The sequence below is a fragment of the Astatotilapia calliptera genome, chromosome 3, assembly GCF_964374335.1.
Source record: "Astatotilapia calliptera chromosome 3, fAstCal68.1, whole genome shotgun sequence".
In the NCBI taxonomy this organism is placed as follows: Eukaryota; Metazoa; Chordata; class Actinopteri; order Cichliformes; family Cichlidae; genus Astatotilapia; species Astatotilapia calliptera.
The window spans coordinates 61038904-61064438 of record NC_137424.1 but is presented as its reverse complement, the minus strand read 5'-3'; the positions used below and the strand labels follow the sequence as shown (position 1 = coordinate 61064438).

The following is a 25535-nucleotide window of genomic DNA, read 5'->3' as shown; positions in this document are numbered from 1 at the left end:
TCTCTCACACACACACACACACACACAGTGGTCTTTGATTTCATCATTTTCATATTTTGACAAATTTGTTTGAAGGCTGTAAAATAAATCGATTTAATAATGTTATTTTTAAAATATATTTTATTTGGGTTAAATCAACACGTTTTTGTACATGAACTTGAAACTGGACTATAAGAACAGAAACACCCTACAAAGCCTCGTTATCAGTGCAAAATTGCATTGAGGTTTTGCAAAAACGACGTGCTTTACTTGCTCTGTAATTCAGCCTGAAACTGCCTCAGACCTAATAATAACTAAAGTAATACACAGGGCTTCGACAAAGATAAGTAAACTATATACTATGGCAGACTCCACGAATCAAACTATGGAGCTGGAAAGCTGACATGTCGATGAAGCACCATCAGCCCATTTACTGTGTAAATCGAGTGTAATGTTTCATTTTTAACACCAGATGGCGACCCCTGGAGAGGTCAGGAGCACCACCTTTTTTCTTCTTTTTCTTTTGTTGGTGTTGAAGCGTCAGTGTGTCAGCAGGTGAGAAACAGCGTAACTGCGGCACCGCCCACAGCCAAACCAAGATCAAAAGTCTGAGGTTGTGAGTGTCAGTCAGTGTTTCTGATCACACTGATCTGAAAGGCTTCTGGTGTCTGCAGAGAGAATGATAACTTCCGAAACATTAATTTGGTTCTTCAGTAATTGAGGGGGAAAGTCCTTTAGGGATGTATCGTCGTCTTTTCGTGGTTGCCAGTCTGCTGTCATCCTATATGGGTAAGAAAAAGAGCTGGGTTATGCTGATTTTGTTTAGAGCAACGATTTAATTCACGTTCAGTCAAAGAGAAAAGTAAATCAGAAGTGCCAAAGAACGTTAGGAATTTTCGGTTAACTGCAAAACGCCCTCGTCATGCATCGCTGTTATCAGATAAAGATCACAGGAGCCAACAGGTTTTTCTTTCAGGATTTCTTTAAATTAACTTTTCCAAGCGGTGAACAGTGACTCCTGGCCGTCAACAGGATACTTAACAGCACAAGCTCAACATGACCTTTCATTGCACGAGCCGCGGATCCAAGCAATACTGCGATTGTTTGTCTTCCACTAGTGCGAGAAAGTGTTTGTTTAAACTTCACCTGCTGCCGTTACCTCTGTAAATCATGCCAAACCAGTTAGCTAGAAAATAATAACTCGGCGTCCTTAGGTCAAGCTTCAAATCTGCAGTGATCTCAGGACGTGTTAAGAGATTTTCAGAATAAAAGAATAGTTTTCAACATTATAGACAGGATTTCATATTATACATTCTGTAGTAGTGCTGTATAATTACTACAAACACTGTAGTCATAGTATTTTTAACCAGTGCTGAAATTATGGTTATTTAATGTAATTACTCACAAAGTTTGAAAAAACAAAACCATAACGCATTTAAAAGTAACCCCAAATCAATACGAATATAATACATCTATAAATGGATAAGAGAGGAAGAGAAAATAACAGATATGTCAATTAAATATGCCACAGTCTAGTGCAGAGGGAATTTGGGGGACTTGAAAGAGGAAAAAACACAAACATAATTGTGAACAGCAATGATGTGCAATCATTTAATCATAATTGTTCTTTAATTGTTAAAGATGCACACACTGCATGCCTGGATCAAATTAAATGTACGGTTTGTTAACTGGTGCAGAACTGTGCGCCATGTTCAAAGTTTCTGATGTTCAGTCTTAACCATGTCTGCATGTCTTAATGAGGAGTTGCTGCCATGTGATTTGTGTGAATAGATATTTGCACTGACATGCAGTTGAACTGGTGTACCACATAAAGTGTGTTTCTATGCATCTTGCTTACGTAAATGTCACAATTATCTGTGTCCTGACAAAGTGTGGGACGTAGAGTATGTGTGAGACAGTGTGGGACATTTTCAATTATGTACAAAGTATACATCTTACAGGTTTGGGGACTTCCCCACCTTACCTCATGAACATCACTGGCCAATATCTTAATCACGCTGAACCAACCAGTGCAAACCTCAATAGATGGACTCGTGCCAATAGTTGTATCATTAACCATATACTATGCATTTAAAAATAAATGCCATCAGAAATGCAGTGCATTCAGAAGTTCATGATTAATTGGATGAGAGAATATTTGAGTGACTAAGCCGTCATTGTTGCGTCACAGGAAAGTACTGCTGCAACGTTATGCAGGTGAAAAAGATAATAAGTGCAAGCAGCTGATTGTGGCATTCAAAGTCCTCAGAAACAAACGTCTTGCAGCTTTGTTTTCTGTCGGGCTCTTTGGGTGGTAATTTTCTTTCATTTCAAATAAGATAAGATGGCCAAACCTGGATAAGAGAAAAAATAAATCAACAATGTCACCAAAACAAACAAAGAAACAACAAAAAAAACCCAGTTTACTGTGTCAGAATTTTTTTTCTTTTAAAAAGGGGCTTTCTCTTCTGGATGTCGTACTTTTGTTACAGATGTATGCCCTTATAGCTTTAACGTGGCATTAAAAATATATGGGATAGACTTGATTGTCTCTGTAATGTAACTGTAATCCTGCTGGTCAATACTCAGAGTATTGATCAGGATTTGAAAAAGACGGGTAAACTGCAGAGTTTGCCTTGTAGCTCCGTGCTCTCTTCACCTATAACACATAGAATAACATACAGGAGTCAATCCACCTGGAGGCATTGAATACCTTCTAGTAAAGTTTTACTCACATTGTTTATTGCCTACTTCATTAACTTTAGTTTTTATCATTTTAATATGGTTGTTTATCCTTTTTGTGTTTTTTTTTTTTTTTTTTTTTTTTTCTTTTCTTTTTTCTAGGTGGATCCTCTGCTCAGGATCAGCCAGTGCACGTTCTTGCCTTTGCTGGTGGAGATGTTATTCTACCGTGCAGTTTCAATATCTCTGACAAGGAAGACTTTCCGACTGTTGAGTGGTCCAAGGAAGGCTTGAAGCCAGATGTTGTCTTCTTGTACCGGGATGGCTGTGAGGCCTACGAGATGAAGAATCCAGCCTTCGAATACAGGACAAGCCTCATCATGAAAGAGCTCAAAGATGGAAACATCTCATTACGGATCTCCAATGTGCAGGTGCCTGATACTGGAAAGTACCAGTGCCTCATATTCCAGAAAAATGTCGCCAGGAAGGTTACAACAGTGGAGCTGTTTGTGGGTATGTCCACTCATGTTCATTTCCACACAAAGAGTTCACCATTGAATTGCCTAAGTGTGCTTCACCCACTTAAATGTTGGGTTCTTGTCCAATTCAGCTAAATTCATTTAACATGCGATCAGGATCTGGGTTTTACTTTAGAGTCAGAGCTCGATTTTGAGCTAGGACCAATTTTGAATTACAGGAGGATAAACCATGCTCCACAAAGTTTATGCTAGGTTAGATGGTGGTCCTTGATATAAGTTGACCCTACCCCTAACAGCACAGAGCTCTTTAAACATAGACAGTATCTGTGAGCTGCTTCTTTTCTGCATCTGTATCTCATTTCATCTTCTATCTATTTGATTTTCCTTTTGAATAAACAATTGAGCTATTAATTATACCTAAAAATCTGAATCCATTCTTCGGGTCGTATAGCAACTGAATAAAAATCAATGATACGTCCATAAATCCACACACTTGTAAAACTTCTCACATTTCAGCCTTTAGTTGTCAACAGTCTAAAACTACTTCAAAGTTAAATGAGTCTTGATGAGTATCAAGCTTTATTGGTTGATAAGGTTAGCCACTATCTTGCTAGAGAAAACTTTCCTTCTGTTCAAATGTTCTGTTTATGGAGGTCAACAGAAGAAAGTATAGGAAACAGGGGAAACTGGCTTCTTTTAGACAGTGGAGCTGAACAGAAGAGTTGCACCAACGACCAATAAAAGAGGAGTAGACCATATTTTGACTGTGACATATACAAAGCTGCTCTAGTTGAGTTCAAAGATAAAGACATAGCATAATAGATCCAAAAAAGGAAACTTTAAACAGATTTCCAAATGGTAAATGGCCTGTATTTATATAGCGCTTTACTAGTCCCTAAGGACCCCAAAGCGCTTTACATATCCAGTCATCCACCCATTCACACACTGGTGATGGCAGCTACATTGTAGCCACAGCCACCCTGGGGCGCACTGACAGAGGCGAGACTGCCGGACACTGGCGCCACCGGGCCCTCTGACCACCACCAGTAGGACACAACGACCGAGACTGTCCAAGCAACCGGCAACCTTCCAATTACAAGGCAAACTCCCAACTCTTAAGCCACGATCGCCCACAAATGGAAGGAACAGAACAGAGATTATTTAAACACAGATCCACTACTTTCAGCTATATATCACACTTTAGTGGCAAGTATCCTGAGTATGGGCTGTAAATATAGTAGCAGTTATGAAAAACACTGAGAATCAGTTCCACTTTGCTCTTTAAGTAATACATTGTGTACATAACATTTAATCCTCATGGGTTAAAAATATGTGACTGTTTTCTGAGTCGTTTCTGAAGCTTAAAGTACAAACAACAGCTTCATCCACAGGAATGTCCTTTGAGTTCAGTGTGTGTACACATTTGACTCTTTTTTTTTTTTTTTTTTTTTTCTTTTTAATAGTTGGGCGTTTCATAACAGGTTGAACTGGTTGATCATTAGCCTCATTGCTCATGTAGCAATCGCCCACCTGTGGGCTGGACCGGAAGAACATATCCGGTGTGTCCTCATTTGGTTTCATGTCTCTCTGTTTAAATGTGATTTGGACCAAACGTGGACATTAAATCAAGCTGCCACTGCCAATAATGAAAAACAGGAAATGAGACTATTGCATTTCTTGAAATTCTTGTTTCATTCATGTCTCCATTAAATCCCTGAAGTTGAGTCACAGTCATTAGACCTTAAACAAGCAACCATTGCATCACCAAACCTCTGCCAGGGATAGTAGATACAATTCTGTTATTGTTACAAATTTGGATATATTTTTGTCCCTAATGAATGAAAAATATTAACACAACCATGGTGGTACCTGCATCATTTTTTGGGGGGTCTGTAAAGTAAAATGTGTGTGCTAAACCTTCAAATGACACCAGCTTTATTTCATTATTTTACTGGGAATATGGCCAGTTGGCCTTGTTCAGAAGTGCATATTATACTATTAATAATATTTGACCAATGTAAGATTTAAACTCCTGTAAAAGTTGCCATGATTAAGGATTGGTTCACATGAGATAATCTTTCTTTCATCAGAGGAACAGACTTTTAGGAACCAAAGTCTTTTTATAGGAGGAGACACTCATCTACTTAAACGCTCAATTTCAAGGAGCTTTAGAAAAGTTGATTACTTTATAAAAAGCACAGCTCCATATAAATATCATAGGGTTGTGACCTTACAGTTTAAATTGCTCTGAGGCAACTGCTGTTGTGATTTGATACTGTCTATAAATAGTTTAATTTAATTGTGTAAAAGCAGTTTGTATTGTCTGTGTATCACTTAGTGTCTTTCATTCTTCTTCAGAAGCCAAGAGTGTTATAAAGTGTGGGTTTGACATCATAGATGTAACTTTAACATAAAAACAATAACAGGTTTATCAGAAATAAGGACAGGTGCGTCGGATGGCAGATTTAATGATCACACCTTCTGGTTTTGTTGTTTTTACAGTGGCTGTTTCTGAGCCAAGGCTTTCAGTGATTTCAGCGGAGGGTGATGCCATAACTTTGCATTGTGAAGCAAACTGCTGGCTGCCAGAGCCTCAGGTAACATTTCTGGATGACAATGGAAAGAACATCTATGGGGAAAACCCCAAAGGACAACAAGATGCCCGTGGATATTTCACTGTGACACGAAGAGCCACTCTGCAAAGAGCTACCAGCAGGTTATACATATTTTTTTAGACATTAATAATTGGATAAGCATTTTTAAATTTTATTACAGTACTGTGCAAAAGTCTTGAATCTGTCTCTTTATATTCTGATAGGACAACAGGAAAACACAGCGTCAGAACTCATTGTTTCTCTGGCTCTAATCTCATTAGGTAACTGTCAGGAGTAGTTCTCATGCAGTGTAACCCTATCTGCTGTGGACTGGCCTCCTGAGAGCCAGGGCCCCTATATTCACACTGTGAGATCATCAGGACACAACACAAAATAAACATCCAAAGGAGAATTTCAATGACCTTCAGCAACCCCGATGACTATTCTTGAAGACTACCTAAAGAAATGACAAGAAACATTGCCTATAAGAGTTCAGACTGTGGGCCCATTTGTGTTTGTACTTTTCAATAAATCACTGCACTTCCCCCCATATAATTCTTTAGGTGGGAAAAAGTGCAGTGATTTATTGCACGTAGACTTGCTCAAGACTTTTGCACAATACTGCAGATTATGTTTAACCAACTAACTGTGAAATTAGATTTTCACTTATATGATGTGAGGTATAAACTGTGTATTTGTCAAACAGTGTCACCTGCAGAGTTCATCAACCAGAGTTTAACCAGACCAGGGAAACAAAGATCCTCATACCAGGTATGCCAGATCTTCACGTGTGCATTCAAACACCCATATTCACATTTTTTTTTAAATGCATTTGCTATCTATTTGGGGTTTATGTGTAGGTTTTATTGGGATTTCTATAAATTACCGTGTGTGGAGTTTTATCAGATGACCACTATGTTAACCATTTGCTCTCTAGTTGCTTTCCACATGTCACTTCACACCAGGATTGACACCCTAACCCACTGTTGTCTTTATTTTAAGCTGTAAGAAATCCACACCAGACCTGGGTGTGCCCTCATGCTTTGCGCATCTTTTATTATCTCTGTCACGCTTGCTGTACACGCTTGGCTGCCAGCCATACACATCAACGATGATCCCCAAACATAGGACCCTACACAGATTCTAGGCTGATTGCAATGCACAGGTGCGTCTGCCTTCCCTGCAACGGCACCGCAGAACACACCTGTGATTGATCATGTAGTTCTAGCCAAAATATCTATACTTAGAGACCGATCCATCCACCCATCCATTCTCTTCCACTTATGCATGTCTTTGGATGCTGGGAGAAAGCCAGATTACCTGGGGAGAACCCACGCAAACACAGGGAGAACATGCAAACTCCCCACAGAAAGACCCCGGCCTGATCGTGGAATTGAATTCTTGCTGTGAGGCAACAGTGCTTACCACCGTGCCACTGTGCTGCTTAGAGATCATGATAACAAATTATATCTTTACTCCAATACAACCTATGTACGGCCTCTGCACCACATGCTTGCCAGTTTGCATATCGCCTCTATTCTTGACATTGTCTGGAGTCCTGTTGAGTTTGTTGGCAGTACAGTTTAGCACGTGTCACTGTCTCAATCTAGTAGCCTGATTAAGAAACCTGGCAGGGCACTGGGTGTTTATTTCCTACCAATAAGGACTCATTAGACTTGAAGAAAAACTTGCAGATATATGGTATTTTATATTAAGTATAATATGAATTATCTGTTCATATGTCAACACAATGTTATGTCATTTCAGGTGTCTGCATGAAGTCTGATCCTCACACTATCGCCATCACCATTGGAGGAACAGCACTGTTTTTCTTAGTTGCAGCTGGATTCGTTGCCCTTTCATGCATAAAATGCTTCAGATTTGGTGAGTCACAGTTCTGAATTATACAAAAAAATGCAAAGCAAGGGCCATTGATATAGACTGCCAGTGAGCAGTTGAGAAACATTTTTAAATGACAGCAAAGTGGTTTTGGTGTTTTATTTTTTTATTGTTGTTGTTGTTGTTGTTGTTTTTGTTTTAAGGATGAAGAAAAATGTAGTTGCTCTTTACATAGAGAACACAAAGACAGAATTACATGTGTGTAAGGTGGAAACTCAGGGGTTTTGTGACTGACTCAATAGTATACACTGATCAGGCATAACATTAACGATAACTGACATGGCACCAGTAAGTGGGTGGGATATATTAGGGAGCCAAGTGAACATTTTGTCCTCAAACTTAATGTCAGAAGCAGGAACAACTGGTATGCATAGGCATTTGAGCAAGTTAATTTGGGCCTAAATTGTGATGGCTAGATGACGAAGTCAGAGCACCAACGAGTTCATGTTGAGCCAAGGCTCACTGATGGATGTGCGGTCCGATCCAACAGACGAGCTACTGGAGCTCAAATTAAAGAATTAATTAAAGTTAATGTTGTTTCTGATAAAAGGTGTATGAATACATACACTGGGAAACACTTGGGAAACACTTGGTACCACAATGTACTTTTGGAAAAAGGCAAGCAGCAGATCCTGTTATACTGTTCTGCTGGAAAATCATTGCTCCTGCTACCCATGTGGGTAATACTTTGATACGTACCACCTACCTAAGAATTGTTTTTGCAGACCATGTACCCCTTTCGTGGAAATGGTTCCCTGAACTTTTTAGCAACATAATACACAACGTAATAAAGCAAAAACGGATCATGAATGGTTTATGAAGCTCAATCCAATCTGTTCGTCTGTGACATGTGTTTGGACAAAGAAGTCCAGTCCATGGAGGACCAACTTCACAACTTCCACGACTTGAAAGACGTTTTTCTAACATCTTGATGTTTTGACAGTGAAAAAGGGACCAAAACAATATTCAATGGGTGATCATATTGTTTTGCCTGATCTGTGTATTTCTTGGAGTTCCTTTGTCTGTACAGTGATCATAGTTTTTGTTTTGTTTTCCTGAAGTCATAAATCAAGTGAAAGGTTGGATAATTTTCCTATAGCCATCTATACAGTTTGAATTCTATTTGCCACAAGATGATTCAGCTTTTTTTTTCTTATTTTACACAGCTATTGTAAAGCAGCCAGTGAACAGAAAGACATCAAATCAAAGCCTCATCCACCCGACAAGAGTTAACAGCACAGACAGCTCGTTAAATGGCAGCATTGGACAGATGAAAAGACAGTCTGGGTTTCTTATCGAAGATGAGACTCAAAAACTACAGGACAGCAATGTTGTTTCCTACAACGGTGGAACAACTGTCCAATGTCATTCCACACCCACAGCAGACGTTTCAAAACCCTCCAAACTACTCTTAACTCACGACCCTGACAACAAGAGCTTGACCAGTGTGTACAATCCAAACCCATCTTCAGCTTCAACCAGCTATAAAACTCCAAAATCTGATGACTTACCCAAAAGCAGGGGTTCAAAGCTTATCATCAAAAGGCAAAACAGCTTTCCAGACCCTGGTCACATATCTCAAAGAAACCACCGTATATACAGCAGTCCAGCTATTTTACAACTACACTTACCAACATCCAACCCTTCTTCTGCTCTCAGTAGCCACCAGATGATCAACTCCAGTGTCTCACCCCATCAAAGCACCCACCATCCTCAGCGTAGACACTCGCCAGGACTTCCACAGTTAGCTGAATTTCATAACCGTCACAGCCTCCTGAGAAATTTACCTGAAGAAGATGAACATAGAAGTTTATTAAGAAATGAAAAGTAAAGGAAATGTAAGCTGTACATTTCAAGCATAAGGCAAGACAATGTTTGCTCGGTTTAAATGACTGAAACTCCTTAACTGAGCAATAACTAGAAACTGAAATTTCACACCAGTGATGGAAGCACGGAGTAGGGGCTTGACAGTCAGCTGCAGTGTCTCCTGTTCTTTGAATGTTTTTAATATTAAGCATGATTTCGTTCTTTTTCTTTGCATTACCAGTCAAAAAATGGGACCAGACCATGATGTATGGTGCTTGCGATACTTTTGCTTATATATAAAAGGCTGTTTCTTTTTACTTTCATATTAAGAGTTGGGGCTAGTTTGTATGTTTTTGTTTGTTTGGAGAAAAAAACCAGTTCTTTGTTAACATTGTTAACACTCTGTGGGGCGATCGTGGCTCAAGAGTTGGGAGTTCACCTTGTAATTGGAAGGTTGCCGGTTCGAGCCCCGGCTTGGACAGTCTCGGTCGTTGTGTCCTTGGGCAAGACACTTCACCCGTTGTCTACTGGCTGTGGTCAGAGGGCCCGGTGGCGCCAGTGTCCGGCAGCCTCCCCTCTGTCAGTGCGCCCCAGGGTGGCTGTGGCTACAATGTAGCTTGTCATCACCAGTGTGTGAATGGGTGGATGACTGGATGTGTGAAGCGCTTTGGGGTCCTTAGGGACTAGTAAACCTATACAAATGCAGGCCATTTCACCATCACTTTGTTAACATATAGGAGTGCTTTTCCAATAGATGAAATAATTGCACTTTAAAGCCTTTTTTTACTTGCTATTGTATTTTTTTGTATAGTGTTATGTATCAATGGGCTTGAGAAAAAATATATTTCCAATTATGTTTTTGCATAAACTGTGCAAATGGAAATTGATATGTTTGTATTTTTATAGATGAAACATTGGACATTGAGCTCTGTTTCACTGGCTCATGTAACAAAAATGTTTTGTTATCCAAAAAAAAAAAAAAGACTCCCAAATCATTCTTGTTTGCTAATGTTTTGCACAAGGTCATTTGTGCCTTTGTTTGCTGCCCTGATTATCCCAGTGTACTTTCTGCTGGCATGAATCAGAGCTAATTTCCCTGACTTTACTTTTTACTCAGGAAATGCTTTTATCGCTGCCCCGATTTTAAGTGTCAGATGACTCCACCAGGAACACTTAACCCAGGTGTTAAGTGTTTATTTATTTCATTGTATCTTTTCATATCTATATTGATGTAAGTCTTTAGTATTACTTTTATGTCTTCAACTGTGTCTATTATTATTATTATTATTATTATTATTATTATTAAAAAGTTGTAGTTTGTAAAGTTTGTAGGGCAAAAACATGTCTCGGTTTGTAAAGTTTGTTGAATTTGCACACACTGACGACAAAGATTAATACATTGAAAAGTACAAACACAAATGGGTACAAAGTCCGAACGCTCTTAGGCAATGTTTCTTGTAATTTCTTTAGGTAGTCTTCAAGAATATGCCTCAGGCTTCCTGAAGTGCATTCACAGTCAAAAATAAGCACTTGCACCCGTTCATACATTTTCCCAATGCATTGTCATGTGACTTGTGTTATCCGTGTGTATATTCAGGTTGGAACGTCCTTGTGTGCTGGGAGAAAATGTTCTCCCACACTCATAAACGGAAAGAAAGAAAGAAAAAAGTCAAGGCATCAAGTGGCAAGTTTAGTCCATTGTGCTACAGTGAAACTGGTAGCACAAAATGCTTTTATCACTGTATGCCCCAGAGGGGTCGATGGCACGATATGGCAGCCTGGCTTCTGTCAGTCTGCCCCAGGGCAGCTGTGGCTACAACTGTAGCTGCCTCCACCAGTGTGTGAATGTGAGAGTGAATTAATAGTGGTATTGTAAAGCACTTTGGGTGCCTTGAAAAGCGCTATATAAATCCAATCCATTATTATTATTATTATTATTATTATTATTATTATTATTATTATTATTACCATTATTATTATTATTATTATTTTATTATTATTATTTTATTTTATATTTTAATGACAGTTTAGGACATTAGGTAGCTATAAACACGGAGTGTACTTGAAAGCACCACACACACACCGATAGTGAAACCACATGAATGAACTCCAGGCAGTGTCTCTGTGCGTCCTGTCTACCGTACTGTCTTTAATGGGCTCGTCCTGTTTTCAGGCCGGTGTACACTTTCTATGAACTTTTACACCATTTCAGTGACTAAAGGGAAACTTCAGCTATTTCCCCTTGGTGATGTATCAGCGCCTTTTTCTGTGTGCCAGGCTGCTGCTATTTTTTACAGGTAAGGAGGGGAATACTACTTCAGCTGCTATTATTACATTATATTACATGTGTTTATAGTTATATAAATGAGCTGCAAATTTATATAATCCCAATAGTAATGACAAAAAAGGTTACAAATGAAGTTACACAGAAGAGCAAAGAGGAAAATGTCCATGATTTGTACGTTTAAGTAACACAAAGTTTAAGGCTAAATAACAAATAAGACAAACTTGTTTTACCAGCTTTAAATTCCATGAACATGACAGCAAGAAGATCGTTGTGTTATTGTTAAAATGATAGTCTATGGGCAGAAATCTGTGCCATCAGAAACTGAATTTGAATAAGTTAAATTTGAATTTGAATTTTATATTTTGAAAATGAATTGATTTGCTTTGAAACTGAAATGGAGTGATATAAAATTATTCTGCTCATAATGTTTATGGACAGAATTTCTAGGTGCAGCAAGTGGCAGAAGGCTTTCAACTGGGTGGTCTCAGAATCAGTCAGGGACGAGTTCCTGCCCCAATTGGAGGAGTTTAAGTCTCGGGGTCTTGTTCACATGTGACAGGAGAAGGGGAGATCAATAGGCGTATTGGTGCTGCGGCTGCCGGGATGCGGATGCTGTGCCGGTCTGTTGTGGTGAAGAGAGAGCTGAGTGTAAAAGCAAACCTCCTGGGTGAGGTCTTAAAGGCATGTCCCACCAGGAGGAGGCCTCAGGGCAGACCCAGGACACACTGGAGAGATTATTTCTCTCAGATGGCCTCGGTGTCCCAACAAAGTCCCCGATTCTAATTGGATTTTCCTAAATCTTTTTATAAGTGCAAAATGTTTACATGTGAATGCAATTACTGTACATTACAAACTGTATGTTGACAGAACCGCCTTCGTGTTATTGCTATTATAACAGTAATTACAGGCTCACAGAGTGATAAGAGGGAGATATGACTCACACATTCTTGCATTCACAGTGTTGGAATATGAGATAAGTTATTGCATAGTTTCCACTGATGAGTCGGATTCACTTAAGACCTGTTTTCACATTTATACCTTGTGGTAGGATGTATGCAAAAGGTTATGTCAACAATACAAATCATTGTTCTTCTGTAAGAGGTGCAAATATTTTTCCGGGAGCAGAGATTTTGCTTTATGCCTCCGGCTGTTTCATGTGATCATCACTGTAATAATGCAGCTTACAATATTGTTATATTTTAATATTTTACTACTGCTACTATTATTCCTTACTAGTGTTGTTTGAGAGTCCATGCTAGTTTGCTAACTTGGATTAAAGGGCAACAGCCAAATTTTCTGGATCTCATGGGTGGCCCAGAATATTTGGTGCGCCTATGATTTATCAAAGGAACCCCAACCAGGAAACCAGAATGTGTGCAGCACCACAATGTTTGTCCCTTGTCCAGATATTCTGAATAGTTGTATGTTTACAGGGATTCCTGCTATTGCGCCTTATCATACTGCATTATTTTTGTGGCAGTTGTTTGAGTATCTGACTCTGAGGCATAAATGTGACTGTCAAAGTATCGTTTCAGTCACAAAGGCCAAGCTGCCTTTGATTTTATGCAGTTAAAGCAAAGGCACAGGAGCAATCCAGCACTCAAAGCACCCTTAATGGAAATTTATGGGAAATTTTGCAACATCAATCAACATTAATCGGGTCACATTTAGAACTTTTTTTAAAGAATGTTTATGGAAAAACCTTTAACAGAAACAACTATACAATCTAAAAAATTGGGGACTCCTGAAATGTAAGATCTTTATTTGAAAACTAATCCACTTTTTTTTTTTTTTTTTGCCTGTCCCTTTTGGCTCTTTTGCCATCAGAATTGTTGTCTAAAGGCAAACAAAGATGCCCAACGGATTTACTTTACCAAATTGACCATCCCAGCCTTGCCATAATGGTCCATTTGATTCACCTTTTATTGTTTATTTTATTTTCACTTGCTGAATACAGGACAGACTTGACTGGGGGAAAGAAGGGGAGAAAGAAAGAGGGAAAGAGAAACAGCTGAGAAGAGGGACGGGGGAGAAGGGCAAAAGACAAAAACCAACAGAATGGGCAGAAAAAAAAAGAAAAAAAATGCATATATCAATCACCTGGATCACCTGCTGAGAAAGAAAAAAGAAAACAAACAGAAGAGAACAAGAGTAATAGAATAAACAACATCACAATGATATAGGGGAATATGACAGTAAATACTAAATGTTAAACATTATTGTGCAGTACATAAGATCAACAGAACACAGTGTGCTTTGAGGTAGGAGCCAAAAAGGGTGTAGTTTGTGGGTGTGATCACCCGTGTGTACACCTGTGAGCATGGACGCGCTTGTTTTTTTGTTTTTTTAAAGGTTCCTTCATGTAATGAAGGAACCCAGGCAAGAAGAGGAAAAAAGAAAAAAAGAAGAAAATTTAAAATGTTAAGTGTTAACATAATGCTCTGTAATTGAAGCAAACAACCCACCCACTCCAGTTATTAGCAACTGGATTATGAGTTATTACTGTAAGAGGCATAACACTGACTTATTGAGTGATTTACCTGCAGTCTGTCAACTTATCTGTTAGTTTGTGATTCTTTTTCTGCAAGCTGCTAAACTCAAATGTCATCTGTAGAAAAACACAAAGTACACAAGCTGAATAATTAATTAGACCAAAATGTCAAACCTGTTACTGTTAGGTCAAAGTCATCTCTAAGTTATGAAATTAAAATAATTATAGAAGTTAACTGAACTGCTTCCACATCTCCTGTACAAGAACCAGAAAAAAGAGAGAAAAAAAAAAAAGAAAACTAATCCACTGGTGACGTGGTTGGTGTTGTGTGTTGCATTTTTTTAATGTCCTGGAAATTAATGAAGTATAGCTAATTGAACCCTCTTTAAAAATAAATGTATTTGATTGTTAAAGCATTTTTCTTGCATCCACAAATGTTAGCATGATTCTTATGATTTAAATCTTCTTGAGGCATATTCATTGGAAGATTTCCTAAATGTGCACAATTACATTGCATTTCTCTGGAGTTTCCATCAGTCTCACAGTCGGAATGAGCGCCATAGGTAAAAAAAACAAAAAACAAACCCATAGCTTTACTGTTTAGCTATCACTACTAATAATAATAATCATAATCTTATTACCTTTGTTGTGTCACAAGTGAAAATGGATCTTGTTTATTTAATCTCCTACATGCATTGTTGCACTAAGTTATCGCAGCATAAAACCATGAAGCTGTCAGTCTGACGCAGTGGACATTTTTTTTTTTAACTTTTGTTTATGCTGCGTGATTTTCAAAGTATGAGGAAGCGCTCTCTATCTGCCACGTGAGGTGGTAGAGTTTGTCTTTGGTTTTACAGTTGTTTGTAATTCCTCGATCATTATTAATTAACCATCTCTTTTATCTCATCTGGTTATGCACTGACATTTGTGACTGATACAGTGTTGCTCAAAGAAAGGCACTCAGCCCTTCTTCATTTTATAGTTTTTACAGTCGGTGGCTGCAAATCATCTCACGTTTGTGCAGCCTGATGAGACAATCATGATGACATGATATCTGCTGCCATATCAAGGAAGGAAAAACACAAAGCACAAGATTGCGTAAGCAAACAACTGTTCTTGCGCAAGAAAGCAAATGCAAGCCACTGAATAATTTAAAGAGCCAAACAGCAATTGGCAAATGCAAATGCTATATCTCAATCTGGTCGCAAGTAGGAAACTGACTAGTATAAAAAACTGAAAAGTATGGCAAAAAAAAAAAGTTCAATTCCAGTTGCACAAATAAGGTCCAAGGTCTCATTATTACAAGTAAATGCAATACCATCCTATAGGAGTCAGTGGAATAGTAGTGCTATCCAGTGCAGCTTTAAAAAGAAAAAATCATGTCTTTCTTTTATTATTTGTCTGATTGTTAACTGCATAACTGAAATAAATGAAAACAAGCCCAAGTTATAAATATAGTGACTGAAAGAAGAAGAATTCTGTCAAGGTCAGCGGGGCGAGCCGTGTGGAATTAGTAAAGGACCCAAGATGCAGGCACTGCTGATGTGAGGTAGCTTTATTTGTGGCGACTGCAAATACAAAAAGGCGACGGTGGCAAAAAAAACAGAACTGAGAAAACCTAAACTGGGAAGACTAAGCATAAAACAAACCTGAAGCCAGAGAGAAAACCATAAGATGCTGTAGGGAGATAACGCAGATGAACCAGCAACTAACAGGCAGACACAAGGCTTAAACACACAGAGGGATAACGAGGGACTGAGACACAGAAGGAGGGCACAGCTGGGAGTAATCTGACATGACGGGACAGGTGATAATTGAACACACTGCGATCAGACACGGACCTTCAAAGTAAAACAGGAAACACACACACATGCAAAGACACAGACTTAGAGACCTGACTACACTAGAGGGGATACACAGGCAGGGATGACACAAAACAGAGGGAGCACAGAATAAACACTGGGAAACCAAAACACAAACAGTCATAATTCATAATAGTATCAAAAGTAAAAGTACAAAAACCAAAAACACTGGGTCACCGACCCAGGACTGTGACAAATTCAGGCCTTCAGAGTCAGAGTAGAACTGCTTCTCCTTCAAAGAAGCCGTTTGAAATAATTATGACTGGATGACTCCTAGGTGGGGTGTTTTGGGTGGATTCGGGATTGAGAATTCCTGAGGACACACCTGAAAATAACTGGAGTAATTACATTATTAAGTTGGTTTGGGAATGCCATGGAGAAGGAGGTCTGGGCAGGTCTGTTTAGACTGCTCGTCCCTCACCCAGAGATGAATAAGTAGTATAAAATGTAGCATTAAATGAAAACATTTATTCATATATTTATGTATTTTTTTTCTAGGTGAACATGCTGCACATGGTAAACAGGGGCAGGTTCTAGCATTTGCTGGTGGAGATGTTATTCTACCATGCAACTTCAGGATCTCTGACAGCACTGACTTTCCGACTGTTGAGTGGTCCAAAGAAGGTCTGAACCCAGATGTGGTCTTCCTGTATCGGGATGGCTGTGAGACCTACGAAATAAAGAATCCAATCTTTGAGTACAGGACAAGCTTGATCATGAAAGAACTGAAAGATGGAAACATCTCATTAAGGATCTCCAATGTGAAAATGTCTGATGCAGGGAAGTACAAATGCCTCAAGCTCTGGAAGAATGCTCCTCGGGAGGTCACAGAAGTGGAGCTTGTTGTTGGTACGTCCTCTCAAGTTCAATTAATAACCAAAGCTAGGAATGCTGCACAGGCCTTGGACCTTGTCTAGTTTATCAAATCGTAGGCTGAACGAACCAAGTAATGTGAATGACTCCTTTTATACATTTCTGTGAATTATTCAGATTCAGTGTCCAAATAGACCCAGCGACGGCATTTTGATGGATTAAGCCAAGTCACGTCTAAATGATGAAAGAGGATAACACGCTTGCTTGAGTGTAATTTTCGTAGTATTCGCCTCTCAAAACAGCATCAAAAAGGCTTTTTGGCTGATTGTAAGATTGTAACACATGGTTAGATAGACATTTTTGCAGTACAGCTGGCTTCTGTGAGGCAACAGTGCTAAGCAATTTTTGGCCCATAAAAATGACAAAAACCAGCTAGTTGTTAATACTTCAATAGTAATTTCATAATAGAAAACATTTTTTAGCAGCTCCATTACACTTTGTGGGTAAATCTAGAACCTGTGTTTACTGTGAGTATGAAATGAAGCTTGTGAATGGAGTAACTGACACTTCTAAGCTTGTGTGAAGTACTGTGTCAACAAAGGCTGAGAGTTCAGTCTGTGCACACATGTGCGTCAGAGTGTCTCAGGTTCAACTGGTTTTGTCCTCATTATGTTGTCATTATGTGCTCTCTCCAGTACTTTAAATTGTGTACAGAGTAAACTGTGTACACTATTTGTTCCCCATGTAGTTATTCTAAAAATCATGTCTCTTTGAAGTTGTTTACCAAGTTTATGTGATTAATTGGTCGATTTTTCACTCTAATGAAGCTTCTAAAGAAGACTTTTTATAGTGTTTAATTTTATTAAGAAAGATTTTAATCTTTACCTATTTACCTTTTGATAACTTGGTTATCTTTAGCTACTCACAGTGAACTACATTTGGTATAGTTGGTTGCCTGAAGCTTAATTAAGACGATGGCTTGAATTATGCACATAAAACTAGTCATGAAGCTGGTTATTCAGGAAGTGATGACAGATGAAAGATTCAGTTGGCACACCTGATTAGATATTTTTGTTTACAGGTGCAGTCTCGGAGCCAAAGCTCTCAGTGGTTTCGGTTGAAAGATGTGGGGTGACTGTGCAGTGTGAGGTGAACTTCTGGCCAACAGAGCCTCAGGTAACATTTCTGGATCACCAAGGAAACGACATCCCCGCTCAAGGTTCAGAAAGAGATCGAGATGCCATCGGACGTTTCATCATCAAACAAAGAGTTACTCTGCAGGAAGGAAACAGCAGGTTCAACTGACATCATTGCTCCGTCTTTCAAAACTCACTGATAATTTATTTTGTGTAACATAAACAAAATGTTTTCCTTATGCCTCAAAACATTTCTCAGACACATCAAAAGTTGCTCTCTCATATGCGAGAGGTTGCGATGCAGTACATCATGTATCATGAAACAGACTTGTTGAGTTAAGACATCATTAGTGCAATGTGAACAGGAATAGTTTTAAATCTTATGACCTTATTTTGACTGGTCATTGGCATTTATGATTTCTTTAAAGCTAAAACTCTTGTGTATGAACGTATTTCTCTCTGTGAAGTCTTAAACGTCCAAAGCAATAGACACAAGAGATGTGAAGAAAAGAGCGAGGGCAGAGGGTGAGATGCGCATGGATGACTTGCTGCAGTCACCCTTAAAGGGAACACCCCAAAAAAACAACATTTAAATTTGGTTCTATTAAATTGATCCTGTTTTCATAAAAGATTTAACCAGTGATATACCATGTTTGGTAAGTAAATCAGACACAAGCAGCCAGTTTTTTTCCCCAACTCATCATTATATTTAATTTCTTAAAAAACATCTATCCATCCATTTATCTTCTTCCAATTATCCGGGGCCGGAAGTCTAAGCAGAGAAGCCCACACCTGTCTCTCCCCAGCCACCTCCTCCAGTTTGCCCGGAGCTACACCAAGGCATTCCCAAGCAGCTGAGTGTCCACTGGGAGGAGGCCCGGGTGGTTCAGGCATTTGACACTGTCAGATGCCTGAACCACCTCAACTGGCTCTTTTCGATGTGGAGGAGCAGCGGCTCTACTCTGAGCCCCTCCCGAATGGCCCGACTCTCTAAGGGAGAGGCCAGTCACTCTTCGGAGGAAGCCCAATTCTGTCGCTTCTATGTGCGATCTTGTCTTTTCAGTCACTACCCACAGCTCATGACCATAATTGAGGGTAGGGAGGTAGATTGATCGGCTAACAGAGCGCTTCACTTTGACACTCATCTCTCCCTTCATCATGATGGACCAGTTTGGCGTCTGCATCACTGCAATCACTCATGGTGCAGGAACTCGTCCCTGAGTGGGCACTCCACCCTTTTCCAGCTGACGACCATGGCCTCCGGAATGAGAATCATGTGCTGATTCTCATTTCCACCGCTTCACACTTGGCTGCGAACCGTTCCAGTGCAAGCTGGAGGCCATTACTCGATGATGCCAACAGAACCAAAACATCTGTATAAAGCAGACATGAGATTCTCTGTGAAAAGCTCTGTGAAAGCCTTCCACCGCTTGGCTACGCTTAGAAATTCTGTCCATAAAAATTCTAAACAGAATCGGTGACAAAGGGCACTTATTGTTAAAAATCTTTTGAAAACAAAACACCTTTGTCCACATAAAATGTTACTAATGTACTCTAAAACTAACCAACTTGCATTTGTTCTCACAGCATCACCTGCAGGGTTCACCAGCCAGAGATCAACCAGACCAGAGAAACAAAGATCCTCGTATCAGGTACACGGGGACTTGAACATCACACATGTACCTGCTGGCTAACAAAATAAGAGAAATGCAGCCTGTTGTAGGAAGTTCACTTACTTTTAAAAACTCCAATCTGCTCATGAACTGCAGATGCAATTAGTGTTAAACTCTGGAACAGTGCATCAAATGACAACAATCATGTTTATATAATACATTGTCCCTTTTTAACTAAAACAAATAAAAAAAGAACTACCACCATACATATCCAACCTCAAATCAAATCATATGCAATTTGATTAATCTGTTCATTAAATAAACAGTTTTCTTGCATTATCTCACAGCTGAGTTGTAGGAAGTTGAAGGTGATTCAATTATTTTCAGGTATAGTCTGAAAAGTCTTCCAATAATTAGCTCGGGAAACATCTTGTTGTAATAAAATAAAAACATAAATGTGTTTTATTTTGTATACATGGAGCCATTTACGTGATTATGCAACACTTCTTAAGAAAGGAAGCTGCTTAGTTTGCCATAGTTCCTAGATATTGGAAAACCAGTTCTATGTTGCAGACATCATGTTTGTGATTTAGCAGATAATGTGATCAGATGTTAACATCATGCATGGTGTTATTTCAGCCACCTGCAGCTCTGACATTTGCACCGCTGCCTTTGCTGCTGGAGGGCTGGCTTCTGTCTTATTTTCAGCTATTTTAGCTCTACTGATATATAAGGAACACAATAAATCAAGTAAGTCACTGTCTTCATTTAACAAAGATGATACAGTTAAAAAGTGAAGACATGAGCGAAGTGGTGAGCATCTAAGTGTTTTCTCTGCCTTGAAAAGGTTCACGTCTGTAGTGTCGTCCAACTGCCACAGGATGGCAGACATGGACCTCTCAAACAAGAACCACATGCTCAAAGTGCTGTTGCTGAGTACTTGTACTTAAAGACAGCTTGTTTCAGTAGAAAAAACAATAGCAACAGCTTTGCTTTTAGTGCTATCAAAAACTCATCAACCCACTCTTCAAAAGAAAAAAAAACAATGTCCTGTAAGACTTGTGAAAGTCTGTTAATGTCACATATTATAAAACAAAAGTTAGAAATATAGTTGCAGTGCTCTTAATGGCCAAAGGTGCACACATAGTGGCAGCTGTGGCTCAGGTGTTAGAGCGAGTCATCTGCCAATCGTAAGACTGGTGGATTCGTCTGACTGACTACGCGCTGAGGTATCCGTGTTCAGATACCGAACCCCATTTTGACCCCAGTGCATTCATGTAAATGCAATAAAGTACTTAAGCGCTGCATGAACACATGTGATTGGGTGAAAGAGACTTAGATGTCTGCTCAACTGAGTAGAAAGGTGATATACAAGTACCAGTCCATAACATTTACTTCTCCATAATCACCAAAATATCTTTATTTAGTATCTCTACTTGTTTCATGTCTATTCAGGGACACCTCTAGAAATCTTTCATATGGGGGCCAAAAAAATATCGGGGTGGCACAGCAAAGACAGAACAGTGAGGGACATCTAAAGTGACAAAAATGATATAGGCAGGAATAAATAACAAGTTAATGTTTCAACTCATTGTAGGGTGTCTTGCCCTCTCTTGTGTTCACTTGTGTTCTTGGTGCTGGGGGTCACTTGGGGGGGCCAGACAATTTTGGTGGGTGCCCAGTGCCTCCCTTGGTGGTGGTCCTGTAACTGTCACCAATCGAAAAAAAGAAAGTACAACTATGCAGTGAAGTTAAGGACGGGCGACAAGCTTGTGAAAAGTTGCCTATAAGTGTTTTAATGTTTTTATTACCTTCAGATTCAAATGTTTGGTGGGAAAAATCTTCATTTTGTTGCTTCACAGCTAAAGTCACTTTAAAATTATGTCTTCTTTTACAAAAATAGTTTGGGTTGCTTTTACTTTCCCTTCTTGTTAATCCGTAAATTAATGTCACATTATTAATGACACATTTTTTTTTCTGTCTACACAGCCCAAAAAAAGAAGCGTCTTCACAGGAAGTCATCAGACCAAAGAAAGAATAGCAGCACTGAAAATATGTTAAACAGTTTAACTGAGCAGCTAAAAGAAAGATTGGCTGGACTCAAGTCAGAGCTTCAGGAGAAAGAAGAGATCATTCGCCAGCTAAAAAGAAATGATCAGCCGTCTCGTGCTGTTGCTACCCAGCATGACCAACCAATTTGGGGCCTTTTCACGTCCAAACCAGACATCCCCAAAAGACCTTTCAATCATTATTCTGACCTTGACTCCAACGCTAGTTACTGTGCTGATGACTATAATCCAAAATTCACAGCTTCAACCAAAACTTACCCTCCAAAATCTGGCAGCTTACACCACAAAGGTTCACATTTAGGAGTCAAGAGGCAAAACAGCAATCCAGCACCGGGCCAACCAATCCAAAGAAAACATCGCAACAGAAGTAGTCCTGCTATTATGTCTTTAGCGTTACCTAGCTTGTCTTTAACCAGCAATGCAGAGAAAATGCTGGACCACATTAGCAGCTCAAAGAGTGAGGCTGAAGCCCTCCTAGATCAAGATGCATTCTCACCACTGCATAGAAGTTATTCAGCAGGTTCTCATTTAGCTTGCAATAATAACCGCTTTTATGTACTGGAAGATTTAACTGAAGAGTCATGAGCTGCCAATTCACAAAAGGAGAACAAAAACTGGAAAACTTTCAGTTAACATCTACTAATGACTGCATCTTAGCCAGATGTGTTAAAGCTTGGCTTCAGAAACTAGAAGATATCAACTTTGAAATTACTTTGGCCTTATAGTTCTTCTTTTATAAGATTTTCATTTGGGTGTGCTATGGGGAAAAATCCATGTAAAGCATGGCTGGCATGCTGATGGATAACACTTAGACAGACATTCATGAACCCACTGTTTTAATTCCTATTTGTATTTTTGTTTATGGATGGTTTTTTTTTTTTTACACCAACAGTTATTTAAAAGGTAAGAGCTGAAAATGAAGTCTTGGGTTTTAAACTAATGAGCATTAAACATAGACTATTTGAATGAATTAGATTTGGATGTATTATATAACCAACATATTTTGTGTGTGTGTGTGTGTGTGTGTGTGTGTGTGTGTGTGTGTGTGTGTGTGTGTGTGTGTGTTGATGTTTTATTGAATCTTAGTACCTTAATTTTGATTTCTGTTTTACTGTATTGTAAATGTTGCTTTATGTTACCATAACATTTGATGTCAAAGGTTGTATTGAGGGTTTACATTATTTAAAACTGCTTTGTAATACAAATTTAAAATGTTCTATTTGGCTTAATGTTTCAGGTTTCAAAAGCTAAATACTTAATGAAATATTTGTATGTGTTATATAAACAAAAATGATCATTTTCTCAAGCTTATGCTTTTATGTCTTCCACACTCAAGTTCATTGTTTATTTCTTCAGACAATATTAGTCTGAAACCTGAAAGAAAATAAAGTGTGAAAACTACTGAAGTACAGGAAACCTCCAAAATTCACAGGGATTACATTCATAGAGCACCTGCGAATTGTGAAAAACTGCAAAAAATTCCTATTTTTTATAGTTCAACCCTTAAATGTGTATTTGGGTGGCATCTTTGGGCTTTAATAGGGAAAAAGAACACGAAAGCATTCAGTGCAACACTTAAAATGCGGAACTGCATCTGCCAGAGATGCAACAACATGTTGTTGCAGCTGAAAAGACATATCAGAATCAGAGAAACTTCATTAATCCCAAAGGGAAATTGAGCATGTGAAAATGATCCAGAAATACCACCTCCTCTGGGCAGGTTAGACATTTCCTGAATATAAGAAGCTAATGAAGTGCGATACTCTGACTTCAAACATGAATTAACTTGATGCTATGTGAAGAAAGTTTCTGTAACTACTCAGTTACTCACTTACATGCATGCATGTGAGCACACACACAGACCTTGCACAGTTTAAGAGTTTGTTGGATTTTCTAATCTTTATATTTTGACATACCTGTTAACAGTTGAGATGATTTTTAAGTTCTACTGAATCTTTATAGTTAAGAGCAATTTGAAAGGTAAAAAGAATAATACATTTAATATTCATCCGTTTTTCCTCATCTTATTTGGCATAAATCAATTGTTTGTTTGTTTTAATGTGAAACTGAAGAACATTTAAATGATCACCTTAAGGCAGAATACAGAAGAAGAGCACCCTCTTGTGGCGGAACTGAAACATTCCACTGTAAATGACTGTCAAACTCGTGACTGATGTCATTAATCTAATTATGTTCCTGCCTGCCTTCTCCAAGCCAACCAGGCTCTACTTTGCTTGCTTTAGTTCTTAATGTTCTTCTGTCTTTCATTCTCCAATCCGTGCAATAAGCCTCCTGGACCCATCCAAGCTGCAATCTTCATTTTCACTCCCATAGAGTCTGGGGATCCTGTCCTAAATCATGTCACCACTGGAATTATTTCTGCTTTGATGGGTCGTTGGAGTCAAATTACCAAATAGCTTAATATAGTTCAGTATCTGAAAAAATTGTTAAGTGTCACTATGTATTAATAGACCTCTCTGCATTCAATCATATCTGTTATTAACCTCTGTCTCTCTTCCACAGCATGTCTTTATCCTGTCTTCCTTCTCTCACCCCAACCGGTCACAGCAGATGGCCGCCCCTCCCTGAGCCTGGTTCTGCCGGAGGTTTCTTCCTGTTAAAAGGGAGTTTTTCCTTCCCACTGTCGCCAAAGTGCTTGCTCATAGGGGGTCATATGATTGTTGGGTTTTTCTCTGTATCTATGAAGCGCCTTGAGGCAACTTTTGTTGTGATTTGGCGCTATATAAATAAAATTGAATTGAATTGAATTGAATTGTCAAGTTTTTCTATTGAAGTATTATTGTGGATATTGCTGGATTGTCTAATTAAACGTAGAAAAAAAAATAATCACTATATTTTAAGATAATTTTTAATCAGATTTTTCAGGTAGCTGTCACACCACCTTTAATGGCACGTCTCATTCTAACCTGTTAGAATAAATGAATTCTCGTTTTGCAGTGTAGTCAGGGTTACACAAAAAGTCTTCTAATAATTAATGAAAGGAAAAAAATCCAACACGGATCTGTCAGTGAAAGCTTGTCTAATACTATCATAGTTATGATAAATCTGTATTTTCTCCTTTTTGTAGCTGAAGTCTTTTAATTATTATTTGTGAACCTGCTACATTAAATATTCATAAATATTTGTGTGTGTGTGTTTTAATTAGCTCATCTCAGGAAATACCGCTCTAAATAGAAGAGCGGAACCACCACCCACCCACTTGATTTGCAAAATTCAATATTATGGACCTCCAGCCATCCTTTAAACGTCTTGGAGTTCAAGTTAGTGTTTTCATTTTTTGTTTTGTTGTTGTTGTTGTTGTATTTTACAGGGAAGTTAGAGCTGGTGTTGGCGTTTCATGTGTAAGCGAATGAGAAGTAAAAGTGTAGCAATCTTTAACACACCCACCCATAGCACACACCCAAGCCCAGGTCCAAAGTCTGAAGTTGACAATTCAGTTCTCATTCAGTGTGACTGTTTTCGCAAGTCTGATCTTAAAGAGTCGCTTGTGTCTGAGGAGAGGATGATTACTTTTGAAACATTTAACTGGTTTTATTAATAACTGTGTAATGATGATGTATCATCGTCTTCTCGTGATTGCCGGTCTGTTGTCAGCTTATATAGGTAAGAAAGAGAGCCGGGTTGCTTTAAATTGACATTGCGCATGTCAAAGTTAAATTACAGTTATTCAAATGGAAACATGACTTGAGAAACAAATTAAGCATTTCGCTGAAAGACAAAATTAATAGAACAGTTGACGGCAAAATGCTTTTTTTCTGCTGTTGGCAGAATAAGAATCACAGGAGCCAATCGATAAAACAACAA

The 25535-nt window shown here is 38.7% G+C and overlaps 1 protein-coding gene across 2 annotated transcripts; it reads left to right on the top strand.

Moving 5' to 3' along the window:
• The first annotated feature begins 218 nt into the window (after nucleotides 1–218).
• LOC113018991 (butyrophilin-like protein 2) lies at nucleotides 219–23016 on the top strand. 2 transcript variants are annotated; one of them, XM_026162464.2, is made up of 10 exons: nucleotides 219–768; nucleotides 2824–3174; nucleotides 5643–5856; nucleotides 6441–6505; nucleotides 7502–7618; nucleotides 16578–16928; nucleotides 17974–18187; nucleotides 19616–19680; nucleotides 20281–20391; nucleotides 21631–23016. In XM_026162464.2, exons 1-10 carry the CDS (start codon nucleotides 720–722, stop codon nucleotides 22293–22295), a joined length of 2202 nt encoding a protein of 733 aa, XP_026018249.2. In that variant the 5' UTR covers nucleotides 219–719; the 3' UTR covers nucleotides 22296–23016. The 2 variants fall into 2 exon arrangements, with proteins under 2 accessions (XP_026018249.2, XP_026018250.2); XM_026162465.2 differs by lacking the exon at nucleotides 20281–20391.
• Nucleotides 23017–25535: the final 2519 nt, after the last annotated feature.

What these genes read in the sequence shown, in the direction of transcription:
- LOC113018991 (XM_026162464.2), top strand. Translation starts at nt 720, where the DNA reads ATGTATCGTCGTCTTTTCGTGGTTGCCAGTCTGCTGTCATCCTATATG. An exon ending in CTGCAGGAAGGAAACAGCAG is followed by an intron (nt 18,188 to 19,615) that starts GTTCAACTGACA and finishes TTGTTCTCACAG; the next exon opens with CATCACCTGCAGGGTTCACC. An exon ending in TAAGGAACACAATAAATCAA is followed by an intron (nt 20,392 to 21,630) that starts GTAAGTCACTGT and finishes CTGTCTACACAG; the next exon opens with CCCAAAAAAAGAAGCGTCTT.